The 15,973-nt window shown below is 33.0% G+C and overlaps 1 protein-coding gene across 1 annotated transcript in view; it reads right to left on the bottom strand.

Annotated features, from left to right (window-relative positions):
* Nucleotides 1–14,277: 14,277 nt before the first annotated feature.
* LOC129972623 (uncharacterized) overlaps nucleotides 14,278–15,973 on the bottom strand; it is a 37,067-nt gene continuing 35,371 nt past the window's right edge. The window contains exon 16 of the mRNA XM_056086830.1: nucleotides 14,278–14,550. Within this exon, the coding sequence (XP_055942805.1) occupies nucleotides 14,378–14,550 (173 nt within the window). The 3' untranslated portion in view covers nucleotides 14,278–14,377. The remainder of the gene's footprint in view (nucleotides 14,551–15,973) is intronic.

Raw genomic sequence — 15,973 nt, 5'->3', positions numbered from 1 at the left:
GTCTTTGGCCCCCGAGTGTGTGTCTGTCTTTGGCCCCCGAGTGTGTGTCTGTCTTTGGCCCCCGAGTGTGTGTCTGTCTTTGGCCCCCGAGTGTGTGTCTGTCTTTGGCCCCCGAGTGTGTGTCTGTCTTTGGCCCCCGAGTGTGTGTCTGTCTTTGGCCCCCGAGTGTGTGTCTGTCTTTGGCCCCCGAGTGTGTGTCTGTCTTTGGCCCCCGAGTGTGTGTCTGTCTTTGGCCCCCGAGTGTGTGTCTGTCTTTGGCCCCCGAGTGTGTGTCTGTCTTTGGCCCCCGAGTGTGTGTCTGTCTTTGGCCCCCGAGTGTGTGTCTGTCTTTGGCCCCCGAGTGTGTGTCTGTCTTTGGCCCCCGAGTGTGTGTCTGTCTTTGGCCCCCGAGTGTGTGTCTGTCTTTGGCCCCCGAGTGTGTGTCTGTCTTTGGCCCCCGAGTGTGTGTCTGTCTTTGGCCCCCGAGTGTGTGTCTGTCTTTGGCCCCCGAGTGTGTGTCTGTCTTTGGCCCCCGAGTGTGTGTCTGTCTTTGGCCCCCGAGTGTGTGTCTGTCTTTGGCCCCCGAGTGTGTGTCTGTCTTTGGCCCCCGAGTGTGTGTCTGTCTTTGGCCCAAGAGCTTTCTAAATTCAGACATATTAATATTGTGAGATTTTATTGTACCTCTCTACAGGAAGACCCGTTATTGAAGAGAGCAGAAATTCGAGGTCGTTTCATGGGTTCGTTTAATGGGTTTAGGAACGAATGGATAATTAAGCATCTTGCAGAGAAAGGAAAGTTACATTAAGCAGGAAAGTATCGTCTTCATTTTGTTGCCATCTTTTCCACGTCTTGATATGGAATGCAGAGTTTTTAAAGGGTCATCTACATAGTAGCTTTGGGATTGGAAAAGCTATAATTGTTAGTTATAATTTAGTGTTGTTGAAATCGATTAACAGAAATGAATATGAATCAAGTTTGTTTCAGGTTACTTATAAAAGAAACTTCTAGTCCATATTTTAGAAATGTTTATAATTGTTGCCAAATTGTATTTTGGTATTTTGGTGAGCACGTTGAGGAATTGCTCGAAATGGTAATCTAGGATAACTTCGATGTTTTAGACGCTAATCTTCTTGGAATGGACAAAATTAGTCTTGTTTTCATTTTGTAGATTTTGGGAAACAGACCTAGTAATCGTCATCTGGCTATGATGCTGGACACATCCCTCTTAAGCTGATCTTTATTTCGCAAATGTTCATAGATAGGAAATATCACGCATCTGTAATCCATACTAATTATACTTTTAGTAGCCACATTTTTTGAACCTACCGAACTCAAAATTAAGTTCAAGCAAAAACAATATTCTAAAATCTTTTTAAATGAATTTGTGCAGTGTAGTTAAAAATCGTAAACAATTCTAAAAACTAAATGTATAATAGAAGATGCAATTTTCAGAATGTGGATGTTGATTATAGGTAAGATAGTAAATAAAAAAAACTTTAAGATATATATTCAGTTTCTTCTGGATAAAACTAGACGTCAAACGGTTAATATAACCAACTTTCACCTAATGTATTAATCCAAAATTCCCCATTAGAAATGAAATATGCGACTGCATGATAGGTTAATTTTTCTTCGTTGCGATATCTAAGACATTGATTTGTGTGCTTTATTCCATTAATTCGAAATCATTCTTTTCCTAACGGCTTCTTATTCTCACGCCTTAATTTTAAGCATAAGTCTACAAAAACAAATTTTGAGTTTTCGTCTTGAAAAAATTCTCGTATATACGAGTTCGAAAAATACAACGAATATTTGAAGTAACATTTTCTGTTGTGCTAAGAGTAAGAATTAATTCGTGTATCAGTTTTTCTTATTTAATCCCATAAAGTAATTATTATTTTCACTGCGAACGAAAAAAATTCGTGCTAGTTAGATGCGTGCATTCTTTAGAGAAAAAAATTGGGCACTCCCTTCAGCTTATAGGAAACCGCGTATCGGAAAATATGAATTCTAGTATTTAATGTATTTCAACATTGATTGAAATGAGAACAAAAAGAACCTATTACTCGACCTATTACTTGATTGGGAATCATGGATAACGAATTTTCTGAAAAGTGGATTATCAACTGTATGCTTAACACAATACCTGCATATTCATTTCTTTGTCAGATATGATTGTCAATACATACTTAATAAAATGCAATTTTGAACTCGCGCAGCTGCAATTGAGTTTCATTTGGTTGCGATATACGAAAGCGCTCTCTGAATGGGAAAATGCATGAAAATTACTCCCATTCTCGATTGTGTTCGTAATTTGATTCTTGATAAGAGGTGGTTCTCCTGTACTTGTCAGTCTTCCATCATTAGGTTTCCAAAAATTCTTTTTGCGTGTGAAAGTTCTGTACTTTAATAGACTTTCTTGTTTGTTAAAAGCTTGTCAGCTATTTTGTTCACTCTTTATTCGATATATGCTTTAGTCCATATTACCTTTATGCTGGAATGCTTCAGAAGCATTGCTGTTATACATTTTCTATTAAACTGTTTGTGCGTTGTAAGTCTTTAAAAGTTGCCAAGTATGCTTCGAAAACTAATTTGATGAGCTAACTATGAGAAATGTCTGCTCTCAAATGCAATACATAACACAAACTACAAGTTAGGTCCTGGAGTCGTCTGTGTATACATGTCAATGTAAAACTGCAAAATGCCAGTCTCCAAGTGAAGTTTGTTCTTGGCCGAGGTATCTTAAGGATTTTTCTGTCCAATTTGCGGCTTATTATGTAAACTTAATGTCAACAGCCTTAGTCTGCAGAGGCTGGTCATTCTATTTTCCTTTTCTTGAGATTAGTCAACCTATAAATGAAATGGTGCTGTCTGTAATAACCATAATCGGAACTCTGTAATAGGCTGTCAATGTTCGGTTTTCGGAAGTCCTATAACGTCTCTGGTCATCAATGTGATAGGATGCCAATTTTAATGCGCATCCAATTAACTAGGCAGTGCCGAAGGTTAAAATAAAAGGTTAGCATTGAAAGTATTCCAGTTGGCTTGCATTTGTGAATTTTTGTTTGTTTTTCAATATCCAAGGTAGCTACTCTCCAATTGTCCGTACTATCGCAAGTTTTTTAACGTTGGATACCATATTGTCATTTGTTGTGGGAAAGTGGGAGGGAATTGCATATTTTTAAAAATTCTTTCAATACTTGCTTTTGAGTTTCTAGTTTAATATTTCAACTTGAAAAGTACTACACTTAAATATCAAGTGAAAATTCCAGAAGCCGACTTGTTTGACTTCACCAATGCCTATCAACAATAAGAGCCATGGTTATGGGCATAAATTGATCAATTCTTTGAACATATTCTGTCCCAAATATTTAGGAATTCAATTTGACTGAGCGAAGAGACTGCGTAGAAAACTTTTACCGCCTTCTGGTAAGCTACTTAATTTTGACTAATCTTCAGAAATTTATCTCGAGACTGATAAATCCAAGGCAGACAAAACAATGTTTTAATTCCTGTTAATTTTTTTTTATCAAAATCTCTTAACCCATTCATCCAAGGTGCCATTTGGGGTTTTTAATGATCGTATTTAGCATTTAAATAAAATTCAAATGCCATTTTTTTTATCCAAAAACTGCCTGAAATCCAGCAGTTGCAAGTGTTCTATAGAAGTGTTCTGTCTCCAGAATGAAATTGTATAATTGGATAGACTCGAACACTGTCTCTTATTGGTAATCTGATTTATTCCGTTTGGTAATGGAGATAAATATTGTATATTTGAGGTTTGGCATCAGAATCGTTATCCTTCTAAATACTTAAAGAACCCGATCTTTTATTCTTCAGACTTTCATAAGACTACAGGTGAAGAAAATGGCTTTCTCGGTCTTCATTTGCTCTCGTCCATAAAAATCTCTCGGTGAATTAGATGCCAATTCTAAGGCTCTTTATACAGATTTATATATCGTATTAGATTTGTTCATAAGCAATTTTATAAGCCAGTTTTAAACTTGAATTTTCTTTGCCATCTAAATACTATTTTAAATGATTTGTAATTCTTTTATGTCTTAACCAATAAAATTCCTTAAAAGGCAACGCAATTACTGATTAACAACCAATATTAGTTGATCTCGGCAAATCTTTCTATATTTGAATAATTGTATTTAAGCCTAAAGCATGCGCGACATTCAATGTCCTTGTAACAATATCAGTGGCATGCTAAAGACTAAATTTTTCCGCACATTTTTTTCTGCGTACGCTTGTGCTGACTAGATAGAAAAAATTTATTATAGTGCAACAGGGGTCGAGAATCTGACAAATTCTGGTCAGTCCCCAATAGCGGGAATTGTTCACTAATTTCAGTTCTATATACCACGCCTTCGTCTTAATATCTATTTGGAGCTTATCTGGTCTTATCTATTCGTAAAATTTTATATCTATCGTTTAAATTTCAATCTATTTTCTTTAGATTACTTCAATTTTCAAAGTGTAATATTATAATCGAATTGTATATGCATGTCTAAAGATAAAGAATCAAATAATGTATTCAATTAGGAAATTCCCTAATCGGTTTTAAAAGTAAAAAAAATCGGGGAAACTCGCTTAACCTTTGTATTATTTTTGTGGCATATGTTTCATGTGTATGTAATGTGTTTCCATTTCCAGCGTATGTAATGTGTTTCCATTTCCAGCGTATGTAATGTGTTTCCATTTCCAGCGTATGTAATGTGTTTCCATTTCCAGCGTATGTAATGTGTTTCCATTTCCAGCGTATGTAATGTGTTTCCATTTCCAGCGTATGTAATGTGTTTCCATTTCCAGCGTATGTAATGTGTTTCCATTTCCAGCGTATGTAATGTGTTTCCATTTCCAGCGTATGTAATGTGTTTCCATTTCCAGCGTATGTAATGTGTTTCCATTTCCAGCGTATGTAATGTGTTTCCATTTCCAGCGTATGTAATGTGTTTCCATTTCCAGCGTATGTAATGTGTTTCCATTTCCAGCGTATGTAATGTAATGTGTTTCCATTTCCAGCGTATGTAATGTAATGTGTTTCCATTTCCAGCGTATGTAATGTAATGTGTTTCCATTTCCAGCGTATGTAATGTAATGTGTTTCCATTTCCAGCGTATGTAATGTAATGTGTTTCCATTTCCAGCGTATGTAATGTAATGTGTTTCCATTTCCAGCGTATGTAATGTAATGTGTTTCCATTTCCAGCGTATGTAATGTAATGTGTTTCCATTTCCAGCGTATGTAATGTAATGTGTTTCCATTTCCAGCGTATGTAATGTAATGTGTTTCCATTTCCAGCGTATGTAATGTAATGTGTTTCCATTTCCAGCGTATGTAATGTAATGTGTTTCCATTTCCAGCGTATGTAATGTAATGTGTTTCCATTTCCAGCGTATGTAATGTAATGTGTTTCCATTTCCAGCGTATGTAATGTAATGTGTTTCCATTTCCAGCGTATGTAATGTAATGTGTTTCCATTTCCAGCGTATGTAATGTAATGTGTTTCCATTTCCAGCGTATGTAATGTAATGTGTTTCCATTTCCAGCGTATGTAATGTAATGTGTTTCCATTTCCAGCGTATGTAATGTAATGTGTTTCCATTTCCAGCGTATGTAATGTAATGTGTTTCCATTTCCAGCGTATGTAATGTAATGTGTTTCCATTTCCAGCGTATGTAATGTAATGTGTTTCCATTTCCAGCGTATGTAATGTAATGTGTTTCCATTTCCAGCGTATGTAATGTAATGTGTTTCCATTTCCAGCGTATGTAATGTAATGTGTTTCCATTTCCAGCGTATGTAATGTAATGTGTTTCCATTTCCAGCGTATGTAATGTAATGTGTTTCCATTTCCAGCGTATGTAATGTAATGTGTTTTCATTTCCAGCGTATGTAATGTAATGTGTTTTCATTTCCAGCGTATGTAATGTAATGTGTTTTCATTTCCAGCGTATGTAATGTAATGTGTTTTCATTTCCAGCGTATGTAATGTAATGTGTTTTCATTTCCAGCGTATGTAATGTAATGTGTTTTCATTTCCAGCGTATGTAATGTAATGTGTTTTCATTTCCAGCGTATGTAATGTAATGTGTTTTCATTTCCAGCGTATGTAATGTAATGTGTTTTCATTTCCAGCGTATGTAATGTAATGTGTTTTCATTTCCAGCGTATGTAATGTAATGTGTTTTCATTTCCAGCGTATGTAATGTAATGTGTTTCCATTTCCAGCGTATGTAATGTAATGTGTTTCCATTTCCAGCGTATGTAATGTAATGTGTTTCCATTTCCAGCGTATGTAATGTAATGTGTTTCCATTTCCAGCGTATGTAATGTAATGTGTTTCCATTTCCAGCGTATGTAATGTAATGTGTTTTCATTTCCAGCGTATGTAATGTAATGTGTTTTCATTTCCAGCGTATGTAATGTAATGTGTTTTCATTTCCAGCGTATGTAATGTAATGTGTTTTCATTTCCAGCGTATGTAATGTAATGTGTTTTCATTTCCAGCGTATGTAATGTAATGTAATGTGTTTTCATTTCCAGCGTATGTAATGTAATGTAATGTGTTTTCATTTCCAGCGTATGTAATGTAATGTAATGTGTTTTCATTTCCAGCGTATGTAATGTAATGTAATGTGTTTTCATTTCCAGCGTATGTAATGTAATGTAATGTGTTTTCATTTCCAGCGTATGTAATGTAATGTAATGTGTTTTCATTTCCAGCGTATGTAATGTAATGTAATGTGTTTTCATTTCCAGCGTATGTAATGTAATGTAATGTGTTTTCATTTCCAGCGTATGTAATGTAATGTGTTTTCATTTCCAGCGTATGTAATGTAATGTAATGTGTTTTCATTTCCAGCGTATGTAATGTAATGTAATGTGTTTTCATTTCCAGCGTATGTAATGTGTTTTCATTTCCAGCGTATGTAATGTGTTTTCATTTCCAGCGTATGTAATGTGTTTTCATTTCCAGCGTATGTAATGTGTTTTCATTTCCAGCGTATGTAATGTGTTTTCATTTCCAGCGTATGTAATGTGTTTTCATTTCCAGCGTATGTAATGTGTTTTCATTTCCAGCGTATGTAATGTGTTTTCATTTCCAGCGTATGTAATGTGTTTTCATTTCCAGCGTATGTAATGTGTTTTCATTTCCAGCGTATGTAATGTGTTTTCATTTCCAGCGTATGTAATGTGTTTTCATTTCCAGCGTATGTAATGTGTTTTCATTTCCAGCGTATGTAATGTGTTTTCATTTCCAGCGTATGTAATGTGTTTTCATTTCCAGCGTATGTAATGTGTTTTCATTTCCAGCGTATGTAATGTGTTTTCATTTCCAGCGTATGTAATGTGTTTTCATTTCCAGCGTATGTAATGTGTTTTCATTTCCAGCGTATGTAATGTGTTTTCATTTCCAGCGTATGTAATGTGTTTTCATTTCCAGCGTATGTAATGTGTTTTCATTTCCAGCGTATGTAATGTGTTTTCATTTCCAGCGTATGTAATGTGTTTTCATTTCCAGCGTATGTAATGTGTTTTCATTTCCAGCGTATGTAATGTGTTTTCATTTCCAGCGTATGTAATGTGTTTTCATTTCCAGCGTATGTAATGTGTTTTCATTTCCAGCGTATGTAATGTGTTTTCATTTCCAGCGTATGTAATGTGTTTTCATTTCCAGCGTATGTAATGTGTTTTCATTTCCAGCGTATGTAATGTGTTTTCATTTCCAGCGTATGTAATGTAAATCGTAAATGGCGCCATTTAAAACGAGATCTGTATAAATTTGGTTGTATGCAATTTCTAATTATCCTTTATACTTGTGAACACTGTCATTTTTCTAAGATAATTCTTGTGTATAGAAGACCGACTGTAAATGCCTTTGACTGTATGTAATAAAGTTTTGTTCAATTAAATTTGTCATTTGTTAATTTATATTAATCTTAAGATCTTTAGGTTTTGAAGACCTATTTTTAAACTAAAAATGTTTTGTACATAATTATTTCGAACGAATGAAATACCCTCTTCTAATCTGAACTAAAATATTTTGCAAAGACTATTTCTTGGATCTTTTTTATTCTGTCATGAATATCTCGAACCAGCAAGAGTATCGAGTTTTGAAATTATCCAATTTCTAGATACTTCTGATTATTTAACAAAATACTGACAAGTATAATCCTAATTCTAGGTAATAAAACTCTGTAAATCTCGGAAATCCCCAATTATTAAAGAGTTGAATTTAATGTGTACAGTTCCGAAATAAATAATCAAAAGATTATAATTACAAAAAATCCTTGTAAACTTCTTGCTGTCGCATCAACTGAAAATTGATATCGATGGAAATTACTCAAAACAAGTTTATGCAGTTTCGGTTTTTATGATCTCCGTATTCAATGTAGGCATTATCTTTAAAAAAATGTCCAATTCATAATAAGGAATTAACTTGTTTTAGAAAACGTGTTTTAATTGCGTTTGCCATAGTCTTTACTATAAAAAATCATTTTCTAAACCAATTGTCGAAAAACACGGAACGTAAGAAAATACAAGCGAAGCTCGAGAAGTAAAACGTTCTATATTAGTCGGAGTTAAGTTGATGTTTAAGCAGAAACTACATTTAACAATACAAATGTCTTAAAAAATACAAATACTGTCAAATAAAAATACAAACGATTCTTCAATTTTGTTGCTGCCAATCCGTTACAAGTTTATTTAGATAGACAAATTCATTCAGAGTTAATTAGCATTTCGAAATTTTTCCATTCCGAAAATCCGGCTTTTTGATCATTTGATCCAGTGTTTTATGTGCAACAAATTTCATTCCAAAATTCGTAGTGTGCGATATAATCAATTTTAGATCTTTTCAGGTAGAGTTTAAAGCAATCTACTATGGACCACATATTAAATAAATCTGAGTCCTAAAATCAAAATAAATGCATTAATTTTAATTTCACTTGGATTACAAAGAATTAACTAAACTTAAATTTGACTGATCGTTAAATTAAAACTCATTTCCAAATTCCAATTAATACATTTTTAAAAATTTCAGGGGTTTGTTACTTTAAAATTTTTCAGAATCCGTCAGTGGTTTATCCCGCACAAGATAATTTTATATCATGAAATTTTTGTGATTCAAATTCGATTCGATAACTTCTAAGTGAAATTTTACTTCATGAAGGCACTAATTAGTTTAATGACATTTTAAGCCAATGACTTTATTAACGTTTAAATAAAGGTGGATTTAAACTCAGCCAATCATAAATTTCAGTAAGTCGTAAATCAGCAGAAATTCGATTGCTATTGTCTGTTCTTTCAGCTTGTACACAAGTTCTTGTTCTCGACAAGTACGTACTTGCTATTGTATAGTAGGGTGGAACGATTTGATTTTTAATTTGAAATAACGATAACGATTTGATTTTTAATTTGAAATAGCGCGGAAAAGTTGCCTTTTGGTGTAGATAAAATAAATTATAAATATGAGCAATATTAGAGTACGTCTTGAGGTGCCGCAAAAGCGTTAAAGTGCCATAAAATTGAAATTGTTGCTATATTTTTAAATTTTTACGAAGTAATCGGATTTTGATTTTTAATTTGTAATAGCGTGGAAAAGATGTCTTTTGGTATAGATAAGATAAATAAAAATTATGAAAAATATTAGAGTACATCTTGTGGTCCGCAAGGACATTAAAATTTCATAAAAAGACTTTTTGTAACTTTTTAAAGATTTTTGCGAGGAAATAAAGAGCTTTAAATAGGCTTTATAATATGAATAGAAAAATAAAAAAAATGTTACTCTTGCATTGGTATGGCATCCAGAAAGCTGAGTCATCACTGAAGTAGATGTTATTGAGGGGAGGCGGAGTTATGTCTGCGTTTGGTGATGAGAATAGAGCTGATGCCGAGTTGAGTTGAGTTTGAGACTCCGCTCCGTCTGTTGTGTAATGATTAACGTAACTGATTTGCGAATTTATCCGCTTGTATGCTTTGTAGTTTGTAAAAATAGCGCAAGTTAAATTAGTGAAGATAAATGTCAGAATGCCCTATTTTTGTGAAATTTAGTGAATTGCTTCAAGTGGAACTGCCTACTTACGAATCTGTTATGAAGTGCTATTGTTACATTAGACATAACCTCAAAATTGCTTCATAGAAGGATCCTTCTGTTAGTGAAATATCTGAACTTTAGTCCGCAAAATAGAACAAATATGGTCAAGAGCTTCTACTCCTCTTATTTCCAGCAAAAGAATTTTACTAATGGTAAAAGCTTATCATGCTAAATAAAGGAATTTAATAATGTTTAAAAGCAGAAAATGTTCGTATAAGTTTGACTCCAACCTCAGAAAATTTAGAGAAGCTAAGCTGTTATTTGATATTGCTGTATGTAAATTTAGCATGGGATCTTTACACTAAAAATGTATTGTATCAAGAATGGACTACATCAAATTAGAACATCTATCTATCCAACCACGTGAATGTGAACGCGATAGTACGAAAATTTGGATGAAATTTAGTATGAGGTTGTTATTCAAGATCTCGATCAAATTGTAGACCAGCCAGTCAAAATTTAATGCCTCTTAGTCTATCGATTCCTGAGAGTTCCTCAAAGATGCAATGAGCTAGATGTATGACATTTGGTATGTAGTTTTGGCACCAAAACTGTAGTCATGTATTGAATTTTCGATCCGTTCAATTTGTATCCAAAAGACACATTTCTATTCTTATAAAGCGACTAAAACATCAGTTGCCTGTTTTTTTTTTCTTTCTATAATATTTTCAGTAAAAGTAATCCAATGCAGACACTATGTGTATACCACTGAGGACAATTACAGTTAAAAAAAAACTAAGAAAATATTAAGTGACCCTTAATTTACAGTGAACTTTACGCTATTGCAGCTTCCCATTCGAATTTTATTAGACGCCAAAATCCATAAAGAATTGTGAAAACACAAGTAGTCCATAAGAATAGATGGCTGAATCAGCCTCGAGAGGGATATAAAAGTAAATACATTTGAATGAAAAGTCCATTCAATGTAGGAAAATTACCATAAAATCGATTATTCAGTATCAGTTTTGATGGACATCACTTCTATAATCCATAGATGAAAGCTTTATCCACAGTTCCATCCCTACCAATAATAAAAATGAATGTGTGTGTACCTGTATGCTTTATTTTGTGGTGGTACTATACCGACCTAATCATTTGACTTTCATCTAACAAGTTTGGTACATATACTTTGAAAGGTTCGAAGGCAGTTTTTTTTAAAATTTTAACATTTGAGTTAATTAAAAATTTAACTGAATTTTTAAGTTTTTCACGGATAACTTCCGAAAGTATTGATGAACTCTCGTGGGATTCCTCTTAGTCAATGTACAGCGAAGCATTCTTTTAATGCAGGCTACTATCCTTAATCGGAAGGTAGACTGAAGGCAGGCTGTACTAAAGATATATCTAGACGCTACGTTTTCTTATGAAAAAAAAATGGTGAAATCTGACTAGTGGTTCGGGTTGGACAACGGGTTTATTAATTTTTCTTAATATTTCAAATACATAGATTATAACGATTTACTAAGAAAATAATAAGATGTAAATATATGAAACAAACCTAATAAATCAAAATTCTGAATTTAATTCAATCATCCACAAGCTAACATCGGGAACATGTTAATAAATATATTGAACTAAAGGTTCGAATATTCTATAAATGCTTCACTAATTATGTTGAAACATATTTTTTGTTCGATTACAATGTAACACCAAAGGGATTAGTCTCCTCAAAACTTTCTCGAATATTCTCTAATAAAATTACCCCCCCCCCCTGAAATTCTGTAAGACCGCGAATATCTTGCGCCTGAGATTGGCAACAATAGTTACAAAAAATCTACTTTTGCTCGTGAATTAGCCAGTTTTACTGAATTAACGGTTTAACTGGTTTTATTTATCGTGAGATACTTAGATATTTTTAGGAGATTAATTCGTGATTTTAACAATAAATACCCGAAACACAAATTTATATTTTAGACGCGTTGTTTGTAATCGATCAAACCCAAAATTTGACTGTCAGAACTCGTGTTTTACGTGCTTGCAAAAGAACAGACGGGTAAGTCATACCCTTGATGGAATTGGTTCCAAATTTGGTAAATATCTTCGCTTTAGAAGTTTAATCTATATACCCACTTCATCTATCTAGTTCCCTTCATTTTGTAATTATCATACTCACTTACATTCAGATAGGTATATAGATATTCTTCTATATAGATTTCATTCAAAATTTGATAGAATTTTACAAATTTGGTGGTGGTGTTGTTTCTAATGGCACTTGTCACAGACAATACCCTGACTTTAGAAGTCAGTGATTTAAAGCCACGGGTGCGTCTCTTGTTTTTTCCGTAGCGCCATCTAGGGCCAAGAGTACAACTTAGCTACACACACGTCATAACCCTGTTTACGGGGCGGGTTTCCTTCATGCATTTCATTCACTCATCCACAGATCGTAATTTAGACCTGAATCAGTGAACCCCTGATCCAATACTTCTAGTGGCATTACTCTCGACATGGAGAGCTTTGTGACCACGACAGATTTATACGAGCGCCAGCCACCATACACACGGATAGACTTCGGCCGGCGGGGTTCGAACTCGCAACTCAAGGGACGCGAATCCAACGCCCTGCCAAACAGACTAACTTCATTAACTATTTTTAAATAACAAGTTATTTGAAGAGATAATATATAGGTGACAATGTCCATGAGATAGATAAGAAAATATTTTGAATTTTTAAGGATTTCAAAGAGGAAGAATTTTCATTTTTGCTGTAATTAATTTTCAACATGCTATTTAACAAGTCCAATGTGAAAATCCTTCAAGATCTTGATGACAGAGGACCTATTTCTAACAAAACAACAAAAATGGAGGATAATGTATCACCTAAAATTACCAGTGACATTCCAGACCGGAATAATGGAGATTTATTGAAAACAGCTTCTAAAAAAATGGAAGAAACCGATTTCCTCCAATGGAAGACAAATAAAATTCGGCATGAATTCGAATTCGACAAATTTCGGCAGATTCTGCATATGAAACTAACAGAAAAACATGAAGAACTGCTAAAGATAAAAGAAGAAAATAATTCTCAGTTTCAAGATCTGCTACAAACAAAAAGATCATTGGATAATCTTCAAACAGAAATTAAGGCTTTCAAACAAAAATTAAAGGGAATGGACTACTGGAAAAATCTTGCGAAAAATGCAAGCATACAAAAGAGAGAGTCTGAAAGTAAAATTCAAAATTTAGAACGATCATTGGCAAAAGAGAAACAGATTGTTCATACATTACTTCATGCATTAAAATGTATCTAATTGCACAGAAAAGCAATATTATAGGTTCGCAATAATTAGATATTAGACGATGTGAACTACGTTTGTCATATCACTATGACGATTTCTATGCTTATTTCTTCTTTTCCAATTCTACAACAATTTTATCACGAAATCCTCTCTACATCATGAACTATGAACCAGCGGAAATGATCTCTCCAAGACTTTCTTGCATACTCCCTAAAATCCCAACTTCCCTCCCAAAAATATGGACTTTGCCTTGCGCCTTGCATGTCATTGGTTTACAAGTTATGTAATATTAGCCTTTTGCGTGAATTTAGCAGTTTTACTGGATATATCGTGTGATCCTTGGCGTGTGTTTTTGGAATTAATCTCTGGCATGCGGTTAATAGCATTCAAAATTACAATTTCTGTTTTAGACGCGTTTCTACCCACCCGATTGAAATCAGGATTGTAGTCACAAAATCACATAACAAATTTAATATATTTGAGTCATTGTGTTTTTAAGTCGTCGCATTTACATGGTTTTGAAAGTACAGTTGTTGGATTGGATTAGCCTACATTAGCTCAAATTTGATTAGTATTTACATTACCATTGGTAAATTTGCGAACAGAATTTTGCTTTAGTTTGCGAACTCTGGGGGTCTGTATCACAGGAGATCGTCAAAATTCCTTGGTTGAATTTTTTAGACGAATACAATAGTTTATCTATACTTCAAATACGAGAAAGTAAAATAAGAAGTGATTATCTAGGTAACCTGCAAATAGAATGCTAGATATGCATATGTGTCTCATGATTGTGAAACCTTGCGAATTGTTTTATATATATATTTGTTTAGTTTTGTTCAAAATTTCACTAAGAATTTCAATCAATTTTTTTAAATGAAAATTATGTAGCGATTGTTATATATATTATAATAATTAATTTTTTTAAATATCACTGATGCTTGATACTTGTATAAGTATTTATTTATCATCATATTTCATTTGCAAAAAAGAATGGCATATAATAGTATAGCAACATTTAGAAATATTTCATTCAGAATGTAGCCATTTATTTCCTTTCAGCTTTTTTCTCTTGGTATGGCACAAATGAGTAACTTTCCGGTCAAAAAGTCTTCCACAGTAATCTTTTTCTTTCCTTCTGGCAATCTGAGATGGAAATTTTGCACTAATGTTGCTAAAAGCAAGAAGACTTGCATCATGACATAACCTTCTCCCAAACAAGCTCGCTTACCTGAAGAAAAGAATTATATCATCACTTGCACTATGCATTGAAAAGATTTGCATCAAAAATACTTTCATATATATATATATATATATATATATATATAATATGTGTGTGTGTACATACATGAATTTACAAAAAATCTTGTATTTGTATTCTATTGTTATTTTCCTACTCTGAATTATGAATAGTTTATTATATGCAAATAATGACGTCATTTACCATTTACATCATAAAGTTTTTACTAAAACAACTAAAAAAATCTTTAATCTAAATCAAAACCAGTTCTTAGCTTCAAAACCTGAACCAATCTCGATAATTTTTTTTGTAGAAAAACTCATCTCCTCTAATTATATTATGAATCATCACTTACTTTTTAAAAATCTCCATCTTCGAGATAAACTCAAAAACACTAATTCACTTTACATTCGTTATGCGGAAAAATCTTGACAGTGCCTACGGTCTCAACCATTGTACCGATTTCTAAACTTTTTTCATTTGAATGTCCATGACAGTTTGACATCATCAATGGTCATCTGAGATAACTGTACCTCTATTTTTGAAAAGTACATATATCTATATGTACTTTATTATTATCTTGGTAAAAATTCTTCGTAGAGTTTATTTTTCCTCACAGAATGTATTTTGCCGATTTTGATTTTATTTGAAAGTTTATAATTCCTAAATACATCATCTATAAATAATTCTGTTACCTATCATTTTCTAATTTCCACAGATATCTCAAAACTACGACAAAGCCTCCATCTTCAACAACAAGAACGATTTCGCCAAAAGTTTCACCACTTTACAAGTAAACTAAACAATTCGAATGCTGTCAATTCATTGTGCAAGTGCAATTTAAATTAGCTTTCTTTTGTTATGATATGATGCAATTTATGAAAGTTTCTTTTACATAACTGATTAATATTATGGGTAAACAACTGATCTCGGAAGAGAGTTAGTAAAAATTCAGAAATATTTACAGTAGAATTAAATGGCTATCAGGCCTATTTGAATGTTTGAATAAGTTAAGAAAAAATATTATAAAATCATTCATCATAAAAAAAATCATGCTTGTAGATTTTGAAATTATGTATGTAAACTGTAGAAATCACTCTAAATATTGTAAGATTTTTATAAAAAGTAACCACAAATTATGCTGTATATGAAGGCTTATTACATATATAAATATATGCTTATCAAAATTATAGTTGAACTATACAATATATATATATATATATATATATATATATATATATATATATATATATATATATATATATATATATATATATATATATATATATATATATATCCTATTTTAGTTGCTAATAATAACATGCTTCGATTGGGAAATGTAACTTGAAGGCACCGCTCTCATACGGATGACAATATACATTCTACAGAATGTGTTCGTTATTTAATTTGGATA

The sequence above is a fragment of the Argiope bruennichi genome, chromosome 1 (genome assembly GCF_947563725.1).
Source record: "Argiope bruennichi chromosome 1, qqArgBrue1.1, whole genome shotgun sequence".
Classification (NCBI taxonomy): domain Eukaryota; kingdom Metazoa; phylum Arthropoda; class Arachnida; order Araneae; family Araneidae; genus Argiope; species Argiope bruennichi.
This window is presented reverse-complemented; position numbering and strand designations above follow the sequence as displayed.